The sequence below is a fragment of the Leopardus geoffroyi genome, chromosome D3 (assembly GCF_018350155.1).
Source record: "Leopardus geoffroyi isolate Oge1 chromosome D3, O.geoffroyi_Oge1_pat1.0, whole genome shotgun sequence".
Taxonomy (NCBI): domain Eukaryota; kingdom Metazoa; phylum Chordata; class Mammalia; order Carnivora; family Felidae; genus Leopardus; species Leopardus geoffroyi.
In genome coordinates, this window is record NC_059339.1 from 956,771 (window position 1) to 976,793 (window position 20,023).

General features: G+C 66.5%; 2 protein-coding genes across 2 annotated transcripts in view; one reads left to right on the forward strand and one right to left on the reverse strand.

The window, feature by feature from the left end:
* The window catches only part of GALNT9 (polypeptide N-acetylgalactosaminyltransferase 9), a 92,158-nt gene extending 88,594 nt beyond the window's left edge, over positions 1-3,564 (forward strand). The window contains exon 12 of the mRNA XM_045457804.1: positions 3,529-3,564. The gene's annotated coding sequence lies outside the window, so the exon portion shown is untranslated. The remainder of the gene's footprint in view (positions 1-3,528) is intronic.
* Positions 3,565-12,286: 8,722 nt separating this feature from the next.
* On the reverse strand, positions 12,287-20,000 carry NOC4L (nucleolar complex associated 4 homolog). Its single transcript, XM_045457811.1, has 15 exons — positions 19,799-20,000; positions 19,473-19,593; positions 18,675-18,781; positions 18,289-18,396; positions 17,946-18,095; positions 17,771-17,870; positions 17,607-17,641; positions 17,152-17,202; positions 16,937-17,048; positions 16,638-16,698; positions 16,305-16,415; positions 16,046-16,206; positions 15,616-15,698; positions 15,364-15,477; positions 12,287-15,284 (listed from the first exon to the last, which is right to left on the reverse strand). The coding sequence occupies exons 1-15, from the start codon at positions 19,913-19,915 to the stop codon at positions 15,162-15,164; spliced, it is 1,554 nt and encodes a 517-aa protein (XP_045313767.1). The 5' UTR covers positions 19,916-20,000; the 3' UTR covers positions 12,287-15,161.
* Between the last annotated feature and the right edge of the window lie 23 nt (positions 20,001-20,023).

Genomic DNA, 20,023 nt, shown 5'->3' on the forward strand with positions numbered 1-20,023 from the left:
CAGGCAGCCGCTGGGGGCAGCGGGCAGGAGCCGCGTCCTCGAAGCCTCGCGTCCGTCCTGGCACCGGCCGGGGAGAAAAGAGCATCTGCCTACAGGCTGAGGACACGGGGACCTGGTGATGCCGGGGGACCGGGGTGGCAGGACGGACCCTCCCCCACAGCCTCAGGGGCAGCTCGGCCCCGCCACACCCTGGCTCTGGGCTCGTGGCCTCCGGAGCCGTGACAGGACAAGTGTCTGTTGCCTGAAGACATCAAGTTGTGGTCGCTTGTTACGGGGACCCCGGGACCTGGGTACACGCCGTCCGGCCACCCGCGGGCAGCCTGGGGGACCGCCTCGTGGCGCTTGGTGTCCCAGCCGGGACCCCCGTCCCAGCTTCAGAGAGCCATTCCGCCACCATCTTTAATCTGTAAGCGTCTGGGGGGGCCCAGCCCCGAGAACCAGCCGAGCCATTTGCCACAAAAACACACAACTTCTGCTGGAGACAGCTCTGGGTGTGTTCCCTCCTTTCCCAGCATTTACGTCAATCGACAGCACAGCGTCAACGGACACCTTGTGTTTCCTGCTCGTTGTTGGCTTAATGGGCTCGTTTCACTTGGCATTTGGATCCACCTCCCTGTTTGAAGAAACTATAAGGGGCGTGTGTCCACCAACGGAGCTGACGTTCTGGTAGAACTCGGCAGAAAGAAAACAAAGCAGAGAGCCAGGTCCTCTGGCACCTGACTTGCTTTCTCTGACAAATCCTTTCCACACAAAACCCCATCTTTTGGTCATTTGTGACTCGGAAATCTGGTCTTACTTGTGCAAGAATGGGAGTGTCTTTCCAAGGAGAGCAGAGACCCACTGTGGGAGGGACGGTCAGTCTCTCTCGGCCGGGAGAAACGGGGAACCTGACGAGACAGCATTTAGCTATTTATCCGTTTTTCTCACACACTTAGCCCCTGGAGAAGCATTTCAGAGCCTCCAGGAGATCAGGACCAAGTGTCTCAGACTCCCTTACCCTTTCCTGGTGACCTCAAGATGGCTGCTGCAGCTCCCACCGTCACACATACTTTCTAGGCAATGCAAATGAGGAAGAGGAAGGAGGAGAAAGCAATGGTGTATATCAGAAGGACAAAGGCTTTCCCAAACGTCCTCAGGAGACTTCTGGTTTTGTCTCGGGGGTACGCGTTTCACATGGCCACCTCCCGCTGCAAGAGAGTCTGACAAGCTTGTTGGCTCAATAGTAGAGAACAGAAAACAGGGCTGGACAGGTGCTGGTTAAGCCAGTCCACGGCGTGGTCACCCCGTGGTTCCGAGCAGGGCGTGGGAGGCGACCCTCACGGCTGCCCCATAGTCCCACCTGCTGTCTCTCTGGAAGGCCGTGGAGGTTTCTGGATTGTGGAGAGAGGGCCCCGGGTGGACATGCTGTCACATCCAGGAATAGAGGGGATGGGGGAGGCCCCGTGGACTTCCCTACGTGAGACACCCCGGGTGGCAGAGGTCTCCTGTCCTGACCCCCCTCCTGGCTGGCCCAGGCTCCCCGCCCTTGGCCGGGCGGCCAGATCTGCTGTTAACGCCCAGGAGTCATCCAAACGGGGACACGGCTGCCCGTACAAAGTGGTCGGGGCGACCATCAGGCATAGCTAGTGTTTCACGTGCCCCCGGCTCTCCCAGTATTTCCTGGTCAGTCTCTGGGGGGGGAGGGGGGCTGACTGCCCCTTGTGGCCTGTCCTTGGCCTTCCCGCGGGCCTCGCGCGTGCACCAGGCACCCAGCAGGTGGTCCGTGAATGTGTCTGTGGGGCAGCGATGCACCTCCCGCTGCCCGCGTCCCTGTGGCTGCTCCACGACCCCGGCTGCGACGCAGCCTCTCTCCTCTTTGTCCAGGTCGTTCTTCCAGAAGCCGTGGTCACAGGGCTCGGGACGGCCCTGGGCTCGCCCGGAACCAGCTCTGCCCGGAGACTTTCCCGCTCTTGGTGTTAAAAGGACCTGGGTGGGTGGTGTCGGGAGAGTGGCTGTGATCGGGTCCGGGGGGCCAGTGGCTTCACCACACGTGTGGATCCACAGGGACCCGGGAGCCGGCCCAGGATGACCGGGCAGCCCCCACGCTCCCCTCCGAGCCAGAGGCAGCATCGAGGAGACAGGAGGGCTGATCGATCGCCTGTCCCACCAGCTGACGGCAATTTACTCGTGAGGTCATTAGGTCTGGAAAGGAAATCACGTTTCTCGTCCCGTCGCCGCCGACCGTGGGTGCAGCTCGAGGTCTGCCTGGGAGGCGCCCGGCCCAGAAACCCGAGAACGTAAGTGTGTGATTAAGAATTCCTGTAACCATCAGAAAGGCTAATTAATGGCACTTTCCATCGTGCAGGGAGAGCGTTTGCACCTTTAAACACGGGAAATTGGACTTCAAGCAAAGACAGGCCGCGGAGCCAGCGGCCCCTAATCGCTCCCAGGTATTGACCGGGACAAAGGAGACAAAATTTAGCGCGGAATCAGTTCCAGAGTAAGGCTGACTGATAAGACGTGTTTGGGCTCTGTGCTCATCAAACACCAAGCTGGTCTATAAATTCCCCATCTGGGCCGGGGGTGGACGCCAGACTATCCCAGTCCCTCCCCCAGCCCCCACCCAGCCAGGTCTGCCAGCCTCCCCACCCCCATCCCCAGCCCCCACCCCCCCAGCGCCCACCCAGCCGGTGGAAGGCTCCGAGCCTCAGAGACTCAGAGGCCCCCTGCCTTTGATGTCCTTTTGGAAAGAGACATGAGGGGCTGGCTGGCAGGGGCGTCCTCTCGGGAAGCCTACTGTCCTTCCATCCACGGCACCCCCCTTCAAGCCCAGCCACGCCCCCTCGATGGCCCAGAAGCACGGGGGGGGGTGGTGCTCAGCAGACCCCTGCATCAGACACACAGGAGGTCTTGCCACAGACGTGCTGGGCAGTGTCCCGGGTTGAGGGCCACACCCCAAAGGAGGCTTTCCCACCGCTGCCTGTGCCCGATGGCGCCTGGGACCGGCACCCGCTGCCCCCCAGCTCCGTGAAGGACCGGACCGGACTGGGGGACGGCCGCGCACCAGGGGCCCTGAGACAGGCCTCGTGTGCACCTGCAGAATCAGCAGGCAGAGGAGCCTGCCGGGGCCCGCGCGTCCGCATCTCTAACCAGCCGAGGGCGACCGCGAGGCTCCAAGGACCCTGCTCAGCCACGAGGACCTAAGCCGCAGATGGAAAACCGCCGCCCTGCGGCCACCCTCCTGGAGCTGCCCCCTCAACGGGAAGGCAGGCGTCCCCCCCCCGCCAGACCACTGCTTCCTTCACTGTCGTCACCCCCGCTCGTGGGGACATAGGATGCCCTTCACGGGCCTAGAACGGCCTGTGATGTCCCGCGTCAGAGCATAAGGTCCGCAGGTGGGCTCCCGCTTACTTCTCGAAGCAAATTATAGGGAGACCACGCGCCCTTCCAGTCCCGCGTGTCCGTGGTGAGAGAGCCAGAACCTTCCGTGAAGCCTCCACGCTGGCTCACGCAGGGTCCTCCCCGAGCCCGCCAGCTCCCTTCCAAGGCCCCTGTGCCCTCCAGGCTGCGCCACACCGCGAGACAGAGGTCCCACCACATGCGTGTGGAAAGCCAAACCCGTCCCTCCGCGCCAAGGCCACGGAGGTGGAAGCCACGGAGCGTCCTCCGGGGAAGCCACGCGGTGCAGGTGGGTGTCCCGCTCGCCGCGCAGAGGCCGTCGAGGAGGATCCGGGGGACGACCGTCCGCCCTTCGCTACGGCCCTTCTGCTCACGCCGTCGCGGTGGCTCTGCCGTCCACAACCCCAATCCCTCCCCGACCGGCACCCTGGGCGTTTCGACGTCTCCATGGCGTTTCCGGCCAGGTTAAAATGAGCTGGGACCGGAGTGGGTGGGCCGAATCCCTGTGACTGTGACCCTCCCTGTAGGGAGGGGAGCCGTGCGGTGGCCGGGACGGGCAGGGCCCCGGGGGGAGCACAGCCCTCCGACACCCCACTTTCTGGCCTCCGGGCGGGACAGGAGACATTTCTGTTCAGCCCCGAAAGCCGTCGGTCTGTGGGCGCCGTGGATGGCTAGCCTCGAAGGGCGTGTCCGCTGCTCCGCTGAGGGGGCCCCTCTGCCCTCCTGGCCCCCAAGTCCCAGCCCCGGCGGAGGCCTGCTGACCCCGAGCGGAGGGCCCCCCGCATCCGGCGTGGTGCTGAGGTTCTCCCAGCAGCCGGGGACCGGCAGGCCAGGGAAGGGCCACGGGCGGAAGCTCAGGGGTCAGTCACCGGTGTGCCCGGGCCCCTCGTGGGGACAGGAGCAGAGACTCGAGGCTTGGGAGGGGGTGGCTGAGGCCCCCGCCGGCCCGGATCCGGGCTCCAAGCCCAGACCCAGGCCCCGGCCACTGGCTGCCCCTGCCGTCTGCCCCGAGTCCGTCACCCCAGCCGTCACAACACCGTGTTCGCTCTCTCGCGGCCCCTGTAGCCAGCCTCACGGCCTCAAACCGCCCGCATCTGCCCGGTAGGGCCTGCAGCCGGTGACGGTGGCCCCGGAGGACACCTCCCCACCCCGCAGAGGCGGACCTGAGCGCAGAGCGGATGGAGGCGCCCGGAGGCAGCCCGGGCTGGGGCGGGGACGCGTCCCGCCTGAGGCCTCCCCTCGCTCTCCTCTTGCCCCCCCTCCTCCGGGGCCGCCCTGCGGTGGGCTTCTGGGCACGGAGCGGGTGCAGGAAGGAGGGTGGGAGCCAGGGGCGGAGGCGGGGAGGGGAAGCCGGGGCCGGGCCTCCCCTCCCCAGGGAGCGCTGACCGTGCAACGCGGAGAGCCAGGCGCCTGGCCGCGCAGCCCGCAGGGCGGGGCCCCCAGCATGGGCGCCGAGGGTCAGGAGCCCCCGAGGGAGGGTGCCAGAGCCACCTGCAGGGACAGGGGCCGGGGCAGGGCGCACACCGGAAGCGGCACCCGTGGTCGGTGTGGGCGAGCTCCCCAAACCCGGGTAGCAGCTTGGAGCCCCGGGGTTCCGCCTTCCCTGACTCGGAAAAATGGGGGGAGAACTTGAATTCGTCTTGCACGGCCGACCTGACCCTGACCCAGCACGACGGGAGCCCGGCGGGCAGGGCCTCGTCCCCTCCCCGGGCCGGGCCGCCAGCCCGTCTGGCTCCAGGAGGCTGCGGGACCCACAGAGACGGAGAGAAGAGCCCAGAGGAGAGCTTCCGCCGCCCTCCCCGCGGCCGACGGGCTCAGCCTGCGAACCGAGGCCGCCCGCCCTCCCGCCCTGGGCCGAGCCCCGGGAGACGCGGGGACCCACACAGCCTGGTCCAGGAGCAGCAGACTGCGACCGCCCCACCCCCGCCCGGGCAGCTCGCGCCCAGGACCCTCTCCAAGAGCCTCAGCGGGCCGTGCCGCTGACACACACGAAGACGCCCTCACAACCGCCCAGCTGAGCCCACTGAGGCTGCGCCCGTCCCGGCCTACTGACGGTGCTCACCCCACTGAGAAAGAGCGTCCAAGCCAGCAAGACGGACCGGGGCTCTGCCCCCGCCTCCCTGCCACCCCCTCCTCACTCCGCTCTTGGCAAGAGTGGCCTCCGCAATGGTCTCTGGTGCCCGAGGCACACTCCTGCCCCAGGGCCTTTGCACTGGCGAGCCTGTTCCTGGAGCCCTCTCCCCATCACCCCACAGCCCCGGGTCTCCCCCCTCACCCTCCAGCTCTGCTCAGACGCCCCCTTGTCTAGCGCAACAGCCCTGCTGGCAGGCTCGTCTCCCTTTCCACCTCCAGGGCGCTGACTGCCTCTAGAACCCCAGACTAAAGTCCCCTCACCATCTGTCCCCTCCACCGCAGAACGAGCCCCAGGAGGGCCGGGACAGGAGTCTGGCGAGCCCCCTGTGTACCCCCACTTCCTGGGACACCGGTATGCACACAGTAGGCGTGCACGCGAGTGTCTGTTGAATGAACGAGCACTGAGGGAGACAGCCCTGGAGGCCTTCGCCCCCTTCCCACCGCCTGCCAGCAGCCTCGGCCCATGGCCCCCAGACAGGTCCCCAAGTCCCCGGCCCCACTGCCACGAGTGGGGTCTGTGACCACCCCCAGGGCAGCTCCAGGGCCAGCTCGCGTTGTGCAATGCCGCCTTTCTGGAAGAATCACGGAACGTCTCCACGACTCCCCTCACCCCTGCCCGCTGTGTCTGGCCATCCTTCCAGGAGGAGCTGGGGGCCCCTCCCCCACCACCCCAGCTGAACGGGCCTCCATCAGTGACAGAGCCTCCCGACCAGCCCCTCGGAGAGCTCTGCCTGCCAGCAGTCGCCAGCGGTGTTTATGAGAATGCATCGATTTTGTTTGTTGGGCTACATGGCTAAACGAGTGTGAACCCGGCCTCCCTGGCTGGGGAGAAGCCGAAGGCCTGATCACACACACCAAGCGGAAACGCCAGGTGACATTTTCCGTCTGACGAGTTACGAGGCTCCTGGGGGCCGGGTGGTGGTGGTCTGGCAGGGGATGGTCCTCCCTGCGGGGACAGGGATCCTCCAATCTTGGCTGGAAGGGAAGGACGGGTCTGTGCAGGAGGAGGACCGAGGTGTGGGCATGGCCCAAGGTCTGCGCGCCCGCCCCCACCAGCCCCAGGAGGCCGACCAGCCGACCACCTCACCTCGTGCAGGAGGAGGGCCCCCAGCGGTGGGGTCTGAGCCCCCCTGCCCACCCTGCACCCCTTTCCTGTCTCGGCACCTGCCTCCCCGAGAGCCGACGGCAGCCTGAGGGCCGCGGGTTCCCTGACGGCAGAGATCTTGTGGCAAGAACTCTTTCCGCCCCGCAGTACGGGGGGTGGGGGGGGTGGGGGGGGGCAGGTGCAGGAAGCCAGGGTTCCAAGCCCACACGCTCTGCCCCGTCCACGCCGACCACAAGCCCACCCCAGCGACGCCGGGACAGCACAGCAAAGCTCCCAAGGGGCTGGGACGCGCGGGGAGGCCGGTGTGGCGGGCTCGCTGGCCCCATCGTGGCCTGAGAGGCGCTGACGATGGGGTCTTCCTGGGGCCCAGCCTCACCCCTCCCTCCGAACACCGGCTCTGGGCCGTGGCGTGGCCAGGCCTCTGCCACCACGGGACCCACGCCGAGGCCTGAGCTGGCCCTCCAAAGACTCGACTTTGCCCCAGACGGTGCGCGGGAGGGCTGTTCGCACGGGTCTGCTGGGAGCCTCGCTGTTGTTGGACGAGCCCTTTGGGAATTGTGTGTGTGTGTGTTTAAAGTTTATTTTTGAGAGAGAGACAGAGCATGAGCCGGGGAGGAACAGAGAGAGGGGGACAGAATCGGAAGCAGGCTCCAGGCTCCGAGCCGTCAGCACAGAGCCCGACGCGGGGCTTGAACCCACAAACCGCGAGATCATGACCTGAGCCGAAGTCAGACGCTTAACCGACTGAGCCACCCAGGCGCCCCAGGAATTGTTTTCATTGAACATACGGGTCCTTGGATCCATTCTAGCTCGTGTGGCCACCCCATGGCGTGTAAATAATGTTAGCTCTCTTGGGGCGCCTGGGTGGCGCAGTCGGTTAAGCGTCCGACTTCAGCCAGGTCACGATCTCGCAGTCCGTGAGTTTGAGCCCCGCATCGGGCTCTGGCCTGATGGCTCGGAGCCTGGAGCCTGTTTCCGATTCTGTGTCTCCCTCTCTCTCTGCCCCTCCACGGTTCATGCTCTGTCTCTCTCTGTCCCAAAAATGAATAAACGTTGAAAAAAAAATTAAAAAAAAAAAAAATAATAATGTTAGCTCTCAGCCCAATGCCACCCCCTCCTCCCAAAACGCACCCCCAAGACCCCAGGGACAGTGAGGGGGTTGGGGTCACCCCAGGGGAGAAGACAGTGCTGCCAGGGGCCAGCATCTTCCTGCCTTCGTGTTGGATCCTTGCCCTTTGCGGGAGGTCGACAGGTATGGTCATCTAAGCCGTGTAACAAGCCATCCCGGAGTTTAAAGCCACGACAATCACTCGATCGTCTCCCTGGCCTCTGGTGTCGGAACACGGGGCGGCCTGGGCGGGTCTGGTGGGCGCCACGGCTGGGGCTGGGCCGGCAGGGCCGGGAGCCGCCGCGCTCTGGTGACCATCTCTGTATCCTCACGCAGACCCCGCTCCTCCACGCCGTCAGGAGCACGTGGCAGGGTGGCCCTGGGGACCCCCCGCTCCCACAGCGGCTCAGGACCCAGAGGTGAGTGTCCCCAGAGGCTCTGCAGAAGCTGGGTGGCCTCGTCCAACCCACACTCATCGAAGAGCAAAGAGCAAGCCCGATGCCACCGGTCACCAGGGAAATGCTCACCGGAACCTATTGTCACAAAACAGCACACAACAGAAGTTGGTGAGGATGTGGGGAAACCGGGACCCGATACCCTCCTGCTGTGAAACCAGTGTAGGGTTTCCTCGGAACCTTGGGGTCGGGTGACCACGTGCCCCCGCAGTTCCCCAGAGAGGAAGCGGGCCTTCAAACCAATGCTTGTACGCACGAGCGTGCCCGCGGCACCGGTCGGACGCCAACGGCGGACGCAGCCCGGATGCCCGCCAACGGATGAAGCAGTGAACAGCTGTGGTCCGTGCACGCAGTGGGACGCTGCTCGGCCCCGGCAGGGAGTGAGCCCTGACACCTGCTGTACACGGATGAGCTTCGGCAAGAAGCCAGACGCAAAAGGACAAACACCGTGTGATTCCGCGTGGATGGGCAAGCCGGCATCGGTAAGTCCGTGCGGACCAAGCGGATGGGCGGAGGCCGGGGCGGGGCGTGAGGGCGAACGGTTGCGGGGTTTGCTTTCAGGGCTGACGGGATCTCTGGGAAACCAATAGGGGTGATGGTTGCACAACGTCGAATGAACTCACTGCCTCTGAATTGCACACTTCAGGCATTTTTTTTAAGTTTATTTATTTTGAGAGGCAGAGAGTGCTTGCGAGCAGGGGCGAGCAGGGGAGGGGCAGAGAGAGGGGAGTGGGACAGAATCGCAAGCGGGCTCCGCGCCAGCAGCGCACAGCCCCAGGCGGGGCTCCAGCTCCCAAACCGTGAGACCACGATCTGAGCCAAAATCAAGAGTCAGATGCCTAACTTGACCGAGCCCCCCGGGGGCCCCTGAATTTTCAGCACACGTTAAAATGGTTGATTTCGTGCCGCGTGAATTTCACCTCGATGAGAAGACGAAAGTCATAAGTAGATAAACTTTAAAATAAAATTTCAGGGGCTCCTGGGTGGCTCAGTCGGTCGACCGCCCAACCCTGGATTGTGGCTCAGGTCACGATCCCAGGGTCGTGGAACTGAGCCCCACGTCAGGCTCTGCGCCGAGTGTGGGGTCCGCTTGAGATTCTCTGTCTCCCCGCCCCTCTCCTGCTCACTCGCTCTCTCAAAAAACTAAAACAAAGATAAGTCATAAAAATTTCATAAACACCACAGAGCGTCGCTCCCGCCTGCGGGGTCCCAGACGCTGCCACGTTCTGGAAGCAAACGCCTTGCTGCATATCCGGTATTTAATCCACGTCCCAAGAGTCGGTCGTGTCCAGTAATACTGGAAATTAATCACAGCTTCTCAGAAACACCAGCAAGGTTCTCCGTGGTCAAAACAAAAAGGATCCGTCCCGAATGACAGGTCAACACCGTGACTCTGGGGACACACGGGGCAGTGGACCCTCTGCAGCCGGCGGAGGAGGAGACGTGCCCGCGCTGGGTCGTCGCGCTCCCCCGGGCAGAGGGCGGGTGGGGCCGCAGCGTGGGTTCCGGGGTCTGTGAGGAAGGGGAGCTGCCCCATCGTGGTCGGCGTGGCCGGGGCGGAGGTCGCAGGGACCTCACACAGACACAACACAGTGAATGAGCGTCATCGGGGCGTCTGCGCGGCTCTCGGTAATGAGGCGACCTGCGAGGCGAGCCAGCTCCAAGGAGAAGCCCAAGCGCAGGCCCAGCAGGCAGCTCGAAGGGAACCCCCAGACCCGCGCCCAGCCGGCCCCTCCCCCTGCAGGCCAAGTTCACCGGCACGTGCGGGGACGGGAGCCGTCCGTGAGGCGCTCAGCCAGGCGCGCGGCCGAGGGTCGCAAAGGGCCAGGGAGAGGGGTCGCCAGGCCGGGCGCTGGCCGGCCACGAGCCACAGGCCAGACCCACCGCCTGACTCGGTGGATGGCCTTTCGGGCACGGGTGAGCTCATCTTCCCGTGACCACTGCAACGGGGCGCGAGCCACAGCAGTCACTCTAGCCCTCCGTGCAGCCGGGGCACCTGGCACGGTCCGCCGTGCGGATGGGGCGGCTGAGGCTGGAGGGCCGTGCGCGTCCCGGGCTGGCGGGCGCCCAGGCCGCGGCCCCCGCCACCCCGCTGCCGGCCACCTCCTCGCCTAGAGGCCGGGGGGTTGCCGGTGGGGACGTGTGCCACGCTCGTCACCCTCACCGAGCTCTCAGGAAGCAAGCTGGCTGACACCCAGTCGCCGAGAAGTTGCTCCGTGCCCGTCCAGTGCTTGAGCGTGGCGCTTATCGGCAGGACGTGCGGCCCGCATCTCATCGCACGGGTGCCACGACTTCAGCGCCTCCCCGCCCAACCCCACTCGCCTCCTGGAGGGGACAGGGCGCAGGAGACTAAGACAGAGACAGGGAGACTCCACTGAGAGCGCTGGCCAGGCGTGGGCCGCAAGGGCCCGACGGAAGGACACTGTGGGGCACACAGTAGGGGCCCTGTCAACACCGGCCTCCGTGACGGTCCAACGGGGGCCTTCAGCCACGAGATGCTCACGGGCGGGAGGGCCCTGCATCCGCGGCCCACTGACCAGGAGGGCGGCCCCGCGGGCGGTGCGGCGACAACTCCCCGAGCAGCTCCCCACGGGCCTCGCCCCTGCGTTTCTGCAAAGAGGTGTGCATTCATTTTAAGCTCCCGTCCCGAACCGGGCAGAGTGGGGTCTCCGTGGGCCAGGGGTGGGTGGTGTCAGGGAGGGACGTATGGGCCGGGGAGAGGGACGAAGCATCTGACCCCGGGGGGTGGCTGACCGGCCAGGTTGGGGTGCGGCAGGCCCCTGCTCCCCCAAGGGGAGGGATGCAGTGGGGGGCAGGCCGTCCGAGGGGGCCGACCCTGGAGTCGGGGTCACACACCCCGCGGCACTCAGGACCCCCCCGAGTGGCCCCCGCACTGCCTGTCCTGCTCGACCCCCAGCAGCCCCACCATGCTGCCCTAGGACGTCCGGGAGGCCGCTGGTCCTCCCCTGCCCTGCTGCCCCCAGGGCCTGGACGTTGGTTTGGACGCTCCATCCACGGCCCCTCCTCTGACATTTCCTACCCTGGAGGCGTCCCTTGCCCTGCTCTGCCTGATCACCTCATGAGCCCCCATCGTGGGGGTCTTGCCCCCTTAATGCTCTGCGAGGAAGCCAGTGCAGGACCCCTCTCGGGGACCTCCCAAAGTCATACACACCCATTTCCCCAAGACACCCCCCTTCTGACACCCACGGCCAGCCCGGGGTCCCCGAAGCTCCCCCCTTCTGAGACCCACGGTCGGCCCGGGGTCCCCAAGACACCCCCCCTTCTGCTTCTGACACCCGCGGCCAGCCCGGGGTCCCTGAGACACCCTCAGGCTGGACAACCCCCTCGGAGGACCCCTGAACTCCCCAAGAGCAGCTCTTCTCGCCATCAGGGTTCACTGCAGGGAAGGGACACAGGGTAACACCAGCCAGGGGAAGGCCCAGGGGGCCCCCAAACATGCACCTGCGGGGTCCCCCACTGGGGCCTTGGACAGACTCAGCTCCCCGGCCCTGACGTGTGACAGTGCACACGGGTCACTGCCAACCGGGGGGGCTCCCGCCTTGGTGTCCCGTCTTTACGGGGCGCTGCGGAGCCAGGTGGCTCCTGGCCCCTCCGGGGGTAGAGGGGATGCCGTGCGGCCCAAAGCCCGCCATGACCTGCGCGTGGACCCCCGATGGACAGGGCGCTCGGGGCCCGAGTCCCTCCCGGAAACCGGGCAAAGGCCAGCCCTCACTCCGGCCCGGGTTAAACGCTCCATCAGACCCCGTGCCACCGGGAGGCAGAGCAGACAGGGCAGCGGCGGGGACCTCCTCCCTACACAGAGCCACAGCCCAGGGGCCCCGGCCCGATGCCTCATGTCCACCGAGGCTTTGGATTCCTGCCCGAGGACCAGGGCTGACCCGGCTTGGAGTGGCCGCCCATCCTCAAGGGGGGTGGGGGGCATGGCGGAGACCCCACCACGCAGGACTCCTGGGGGCGCTGTCGGGGGCTGGTCTCTCAGATGCCGTCTTTCCACGGATGTAATTACGAAGCAGGTGATGGAAAGAAAGTTCTGGAACTGGATCCAGATGGTGGTCACACAGCATAAATGCACCAAGTGCCACTGAATCACACACTTTAAAATGATTCATTCATATCAGGTGGGTTTCTTCTCAATCTTCAGGATAAGTACATCCCAAATATTGCATAGAACACACTTCTACTAAAAAGGTAGTATTTCAAATTCCCCCCAAAATTGGTTTTTAAAAACTTTTGACTCAAGCTAGGGTGTGATGTCCCCAGCTGCAAACAAACTCGTGCAGACCCAGCCGGGTGGCCTCCTGGGGTGAGGGTGGCTGCCGTGGGCTTGTGGCAGGTGAATGCGTGGGCACCAGAGAGGGAGCACAGCAAGGAGGACCGCTGAGTGGCAGGGGAGCTCACAGCAGAGAGAGGAGGGTCAACATCGGGCGGGGACCTAGGGTGGCAGTGCTGGCACCTGAGGGCACGAACGGTGGAGAGAGAGAGAGAGAGGGAGGGAGGCACCAAGGCCGAGAGGTTCGCAGGGAAGAGCCCGAGTGTCACTGGAACTCGTAATTAGCTTTGCCTTGCGTTTGTAATTTAAAAACGATAAACAAAACCAGAACTGCACCTTAATTGGGGAAAAGGCAGTTGGTTCACAGGAGAGGAAATAACCGCTCCGCTGTCCTGGTGCAGCCTGGAGCCGCTCGCTCCCCCCTGCCGCCCACGGGGCTCCGGGGACCCGTCCCCCACCACCCCCCCCCCCGTCCCGGTCAGTTCCCCCCAAGGCCCCACACAGAGTCCTCTGCGCTGTAGGGAACCCACAGCGCCTTGGGCCAGGCCCCCCAGGAAGGCCGGTTCTGAGAGATCAGCTGGAGGAAACACAGGCGCCAGCCGCCGTCCCGGGCGCTGGGACACTCGCGGACAAGGGGACAAGGCACACGGCTCTGCCATCGCGGAGCCCACGGCAGTCAGACCATGAAGCGCATGACGCCGGCCGTCAGCGCCTCAGGGGGTCAAGGCGGGACACGGCTCCACGGGAGGACACGGAGGCCCCGGGGCCGCGGGCTGGGAGCTGCCGGGGAGAAGGGCCCTCAGCGCAGGGGGCGCCGCCTGCAGACCTCCAGTCACCATGCCCCACCCCCCCCCCCAGCTTGGGAGCCCCTGCAAACGCAGACCCCGGGCCCCAGGGGTCTTGTACTCAGATCCCAGACGGTTCTCGAGCCCCTGAAAGCCCAGCCCTGACGGCCATCAGGTGCTCAGGTCCCAGGGGCGCCTCCCTGCCGCTCTTCTCCATCTGTCCCCGCCCTGCGTCCCCTCAGCCCCCTGCCCACGGGGCCATGGGGCCCAGAGGTCGAGAAACACCACAAAGCGCAGCTGCCCAGGCGCGGTGGGGAGGGGGTGTTGCGGGCGGGGTGTGCAGGGGTGAGCCCCGGACCCGCTGGAAGGAGGAAGGCTACCGACAGCACACGATGCTGCAACAATCGAGAAAACCTGCTTGCTGAGAGTTCTGTAGTTTTACTTTAAAAAACAGGATGACATCTCTCTCAGTCAGCGTGAGGCCTCGGCCCTTCCAGGGCTGCCCCCCGGTGTCCCCGTGCCGGGGCTCAGCTGGGGCCGGGACGGCCTCGGACGTGCCGAACTCTGCCGGAAGCAGGCGGCTCAGGACCCCCGGGCCCTTCTACCACAGACGCGTATGCGCCCCTCCTCTGTGCCGGGTAAGTCCCGGGCCCCGGGGACCAGACGAGGACCAGGTCGTGACGAGCTTCCCTCGGTCTCTGGGAAGGGTGGCAGGGACCGTCCACGGGGCACCGACGGCAGCGGGGCCGTGAACAGGCGGCGCCCCACGTGCATGCCCGAAGCTGTTACCGACGGGCTGCCGGGCAAAGTCTTCCCTGAGGCCTCCCTTGGCTTGGGGTCCGCAGGTAGGAGCAGACAGCAAAGCTGCAGAGAAGGCAGCGCAAAGGCCCGGGGGCAGAAGCGGACTGGAGATGGGGCCAGGACGGTACCACCAGGGGACGGGGTGCTAGCATCCCCAAAACCACACAGGTGTACGTAGAAGCAGCACCCTTTCACCCCTCACCCAGCGTCCCCACCGGGCACACAAGGGTCCCGGGCCACCGGGGCAGCTCCCTAGAGACCCAAGCGGCCAAACCACTGCCTGCCGTGACTCCAAGCGCTCCTGTGGGGGCGGGGAGGGGGGGCTCAGGCCAGAGGCTGCAGAACCAGGGACGCCCCCTCCCTGGCTCTGCACCCACACCTGCATCTCCGCCAGGCCCCCAAGCCCACGGGAGCGGCTATCACTCACGTGACTCTTCCTAAACAAGACGCTTTTTAAGAGGAAGCTGGACTCACGCCGGAGGGGGACCAAGCTCGCCCGGCAGAAACGGGCCCTTGGAGAAAGAACCCGGAAACACAGCAAACGACCGGCCTGCAGCTGCCAGCACCCACGCCACTCGGGGCCGCGACGGTTCAGGCGGCTCCACCCGTAACTGCCCCTCGTGGGGCAGACACGCCCACCGCGCCCCTGGGACCACGGGCACCACGGGACAAGGAGGTAGGTCCTCCTCAGCTCGACTGGGAACAGGTGGCTTGCGCTCCGTGCTGCCCACGACTAACCGGGACAGAGAACCCTCGCTGTCGCTCCCAGGTCACAGCCCAGCTGCAGCAGGGAGGGGGTGTGGCCCAGACGCTCGGACGGAAGGGGCCCGGGGGTCACACAGGGCTGGCAGCAGCCACCAGGGCTCCGGCTAAGGGAGAGACTTCCGGAGGAGGGCAGAGGCGGGGGGCAGGCGTGGGGGGCCGCGGGTGGACACGAGGCGCCCTCCGTGCACGGCCGGCACTGCGACCACCAGCCCGCAGACCCGGCCGCCGGAGCAGTCAGGAGACAGGCCAGCGCTCCCCGGACTCCGCCCCGCCACCCACAGCCCACCCCCGTCTCTCTCCGACAAAACCACGGGTGGGGGCGGGGAGCGGGCGCTCAGGGTCAGCTGAGCGTGAAGTGCTGGGCGCAGAGCTCATCCTGCCGGCCCAGCAGCCCCTGCGCCGGGAGGAACTCCAGGGGCACCGGCTCCTGGCCCCTCTTCTTCTTCAGGTCCCGCTCGAACACCTGCAAGGGACGGACAGGCGTTCCCACGCCGCACGTCCCCCGCACCCCAGCCGCCCAGGCCTCGGCCCCGCGCCCTCACCTCGAACGCCGTGAGCTCCAGCAGGGGTGCGATGCTGGTCTCGGGCACCGACAGCGCCTGGTTGATGACGCTGGCGGCCTGCGACACCTCAGGGTGGTAATGCCGCTGGAGGGTCTGGAGAGGCACACGGGCCGTCACCACCCTCTCCCCAGGGCAGCCCGGGGACCCGGACGGCACCACACGGTGGGAACACGTCCGGTCACGGCAGCCCCCGGGGGAGCCGGGGACGGGGCGGGGGGACGCACAGCTCACCTGCAGCTCCCACAGCGAGCTCTCCAGGGCGCGGCTCTTGGCCGGGTCCTCCTCTGCAGGATCGTACGGGTCGGCATCCAGCTCTAGAGCGAGACCCGGGCCCTGCTTCACAGCCTGCTCCTGAGCTCTGGCTGCTGGGGGCAGGCCCCCCACCCTCCTGGTTCCCCATCACTCCCCTGCCAGGTCTCTGAGCCCTCTCAGGTCCCCCCAACTCCCCTCCCAGGTCCCCACGCCCCCCAGGCTCCCCCCAACTCCCATCCCAGGGCCCCCCCACTCCCTCAGCCTCCCTCACTCCCCTCCCAGGTCCCCATGCCCCCCCAGGCTCCCCCACTCCCCTCCCAGGTCCCCACGCCCCCCAGGCTCCCCCCCACTCCTCTCCCAGGCCCCCGCTCCCCTCCCAGGTCTCCAAGCACCCCCCCCACGCGCTCACCGGGGCCCGGCGGGCGGTGCACCAGCACGCGGCAGGCGGGGTGTCGGCGCAGCAGGTTGCAGATGAAGGGCAGCACCATGAGCAAGGCCTCGGGGGGCGCCGTCAGCGCCAGGCGGGACAAGCGCTTGGCGAAGGCAGCCACCAGGTAGGCGGGCAGATGGCTGGGCAGGATGGTGAACGTGAGTGACCCCCCAGTCGCCCAGACTGCCGGCCCCTGCTCTGAGTCTAAGCCCCTCCGAGTCCCCTCTCCGGCACTCACGAGGACGACAGGAAGAGGTCGGCCAGGTGGAAAAACCGGGCCCGATACTTGACGTGGAAGACAGACGGGTCCAGGAGACCGTAGAGTTTCCGGTAGAAATCAGGGTACTCGCTGGGAGTGTAGGGGTGAGGAGTGGCACGCAAGCCGGGGGGGGGGGGGGGGGGGGGCGGGACACGGAGTGAAACCACGGATCATGGCTCCCAGGGGCCCTGTCATGCCCCAACTTCCCCTAGGGCAGCCCAGCAGACCCCCAGCCCAGGACAGGGAGAGGACACAGGAGGGGCAGACGCGCACGGCTGGACCCACAGGCAGGCGCCCTAGATTGACACTCACAGGTTGTGCTTGTGAATCAGGATGAAAAGTCCGTTCAAGGCCAACAAGCTGATGGCGCCCCCTGCAGACCAACGTGCAGCTGAGAAGCCCCAACGAGGCCTGCTCCTCCCCACCCCCGCCGGTGAGTTCGACAGAGCAGGACGCCCCCCCCCCCCCCCCCGCCCCCGGCTCCGTCCCGCCAGGGAGGGGACTCGGGCTCCAGCATGCACATCCCCGACCGACCGGCCAGGCCCTGACGACGGCTCCTCCAGCCCCAGTTCCGGGAGCCCAGCCCGCTGGGAGGGGAGCCCGGCACTCACCCATGTCGTAGGCGCGGGTAAGGAAGTCGATCATGAGGGTGGGCTGGGCCAGGTGGGGCAGGATGGCATCGTGCATGATCACCAGCACCTTCTTGTACAGGCTGAGGGGCAGCTGGCGGGGAGGCAGCAGTGGTGGGTGTGCCCGCCTCACCCCAAGGCCCACGTGGGCCAGAGCAGCCCAGACCCGGGGGACCTGCCCCCCGCCCCGCCAGTACCTTGTGCTTGAGAAAGCCAAGCCACATCAGCTGGAAGGCCTTCTTGTGCTCCTGCGGGGGAGGGGGTGGGGGTGCCATCAAGGCCGCACACAAGGCCCCCACCCCAGCCCCCGGACCCCGGAAGGGGAAACGGCACTCACGGCCTCCCTCCCGCCCTGCGTAAGAACTAGAAACCCAGAACTGGAGAAGCTCCAGCAAAGCGAGAAGAAATGCGCACCCAGAACACGGCCACAGAGCAGCCGGAGGGCAGCGCACCCAGGGCCGCACGCGGCAACGACACCGGCACCCAGGAGCCTGCTGAGAGCCTGGGAGCCAGGTACCAGCGGCCTCCACCCCACCCCTGTCCCCGTGAGGGAGCCTCGAGGCTGTCTGAGCCGGAAAATTCTGGGTCCCACGCGTGCTGCCTACGCATGGAGAGGGCCTCGTCCCCAGCACGCCCCCCCAGAGCGTCTCACCTTCAGATGAGCGACCTTCCACTTGTGCGACAGCTCTGTAGGGAAAACAGGGGTCAGAGGGCGTGCGGGAAAGAGGCGGCGGCTCGCTGGTGCCCCCGCCCACCCCCCCCCACCCCCCTGCCCCTACCCCACCCCACCCCCACCCCGCCCCCCGGGACGCTCACCAGCGTGTTTCACATAGAAGCTGGAGGAGCTGATCTCCTGGCAGGGGAGGCTCACGGCAGACAGCAGCGCGAAGGCGTTGTTCCAGAAAGCAGGCGGCACCTGCCGGAAGCCTGGCATCAGCTCAGTGCCGCCCCTGAGCACCCCCCCCCCCCCCAGACACGGGACCCGGCTCACCTCGGGGCACCCGTCAGCCACCTGGCCCACGACGCCCGTGGCCGCCTGCATCGTGTGGTAGCGGATGTCGTCGTGCTCTAGGTGCGCCTGGAACCGGGACACCAGCAGCGAGTGGTCCTCCTCCGGAGACAGCAGGCCTTCCACCACCGACTGCGGGGCCGGGCAGGGAGGCGAGCTCGGTGGGCCCACCCGGGGTGCCCGCCACGCCCCACAGCCTCCCCCGCCCCCCGGGGCAAAGGGTGTGGCAGGAGCAGCGCGTCCCCGAGCCACCTGCAGCGAAGGCCCATCCCGGCTGTGCCCAGAGGTTTTTCGGCGCCCCCCCCCCCCACCGTTGTGCCCCCACCTTGAAAAGCTGGCGAGGGAACAGGTAGTTGCCCTCCCACTTGGGTTTCTCCAGGGGATGTGCTCCCTCCAGCTGTACGAACTTCATGAGCGTGCTGAGAGCCAGCTCCTGGGGAAAGCGGGCGAGGGAGTGGCTGAGGTGCCCGGACCACACGTCACCTCCCCGGCACCTAAGTCCCAACGCACCCAAGACAACGCTCCCCTACACGCTGGGACACAGAACAACACCGGCCGCTAGGACACCCGGCAGACAGAAAACCAGACGTCCTCAGGTAAGCGCGGACACGCAGAAGCCTGCGGCCTCACCCCTGCCTGAGTGTGCGCGGCCTGGGGGCTGGGGGTGCAGGGAACGCACAGGGTAGAGGCAAGGCCGACGGCCTGACTCACCTTGACCTCAAAGGAGGGGTGGGCCAGAAGCTCCCGCAGGCGGTTACAGCAGCTGTGGTACCTGTGTCTCATCCACACCTTGTACTTCCGCGTCGCCCCCTGGGACCCTGAGGCAGAGCAGGGTGGTCAGACCGCACACACCAGGCTGGACGCAGCTCTCCCCCCTCCGCTCTTTGTGCAGTCCCACCCGGAAGTGAACGGAAATGGGTCACCGTGGCCCCAGACCTGGTGCGGGGTGGGAAACCCTCCTCCCCTCGCTTCACCCCAAGACCTACACAACCAGCGGTGGGAACGCGTAACCCCGACTGCCCACGCTAAACGGGATCAGATCCTACAAGTGATCCCAAAAAAACAAACAGGCGCCTGGGTGGCTCAGTCAATTGAGCGCCCAACTCCTGATTTCAGCTCAGGTCGTGATCTCAACATTCATCAATTCAAACCCCGCGTCCAGCTCTGCACTGATAACGTGGAGCCGGCTTAAAATTCCCTCTCTCCTCCTCTGTCTCTCTCTCTCTCAGTCCCTCCCCCGCTCATGCTCTTTCAAAATAAATAAAACAAAACAAAAACCCTGAAAAAGCGCAGCACACTCAACCTTTGCTCTAAACAGACCACATACCCTGAGCGCAATGGTCTCACCCCAACCCTGAGCGCAATGGTCCCTCCCCACAGGGAGCCCCTGCTGTGCCCTTCCCCTGACCCAAGGTAAGGCCGTGTGAGGTCATCCCGTGTTGACAAAGTCTCCCTCCAGCCCTTCCAGAGACGAGGCCCTGGACCCGGCGCGCGCTGCGGGAGGCTCACCTGCCATGACCGTGTCCTCAGAGGGCAGCTGGCCCACAAACAGCTCTCCCCGCTCCAGCAGGGCCCCGAATAGGCGGCTGCACGCGCGCACCGCTTCCTGGGTCTCCTCCGGGTCCTCCGACTGCAGGGACATGGTGGTTGCAGGGGGCCGGCCCTCCCTCCTCACTCAGGGCCGCGACGCTGCCCTCCCACCGGACACCCCCTCCCCGACCTGGGAGCCCCGCGAGACGGGAGCAGACGCCCGGGAATCCCGCCGTCGGCCCGCGTGCGCGCCCCCTGCCAGGCCTCCGACCCGGGACCGGCCGCGGCGCCCCGCGCGCCCCCACCTGCAGCACGGCCAGGATGTCGAACACGGCGTTGGCCTCGCGGCGACTCGCCAGCACCGCCTCCAGCAGGCGGCCCAGCGCCCGGCGCGCGCCCCCGGGGCCGGGGTCCCGCTCCATGCCGCCGCCGCCGCCGCCGCCGCCGCCGCCCCACGCGGAACGCACGGACTCTCAAGCCACCGTCCGGCGCGCCCCTGACGTCACCGCCCCGCGCCGAGGCCTCCCGCA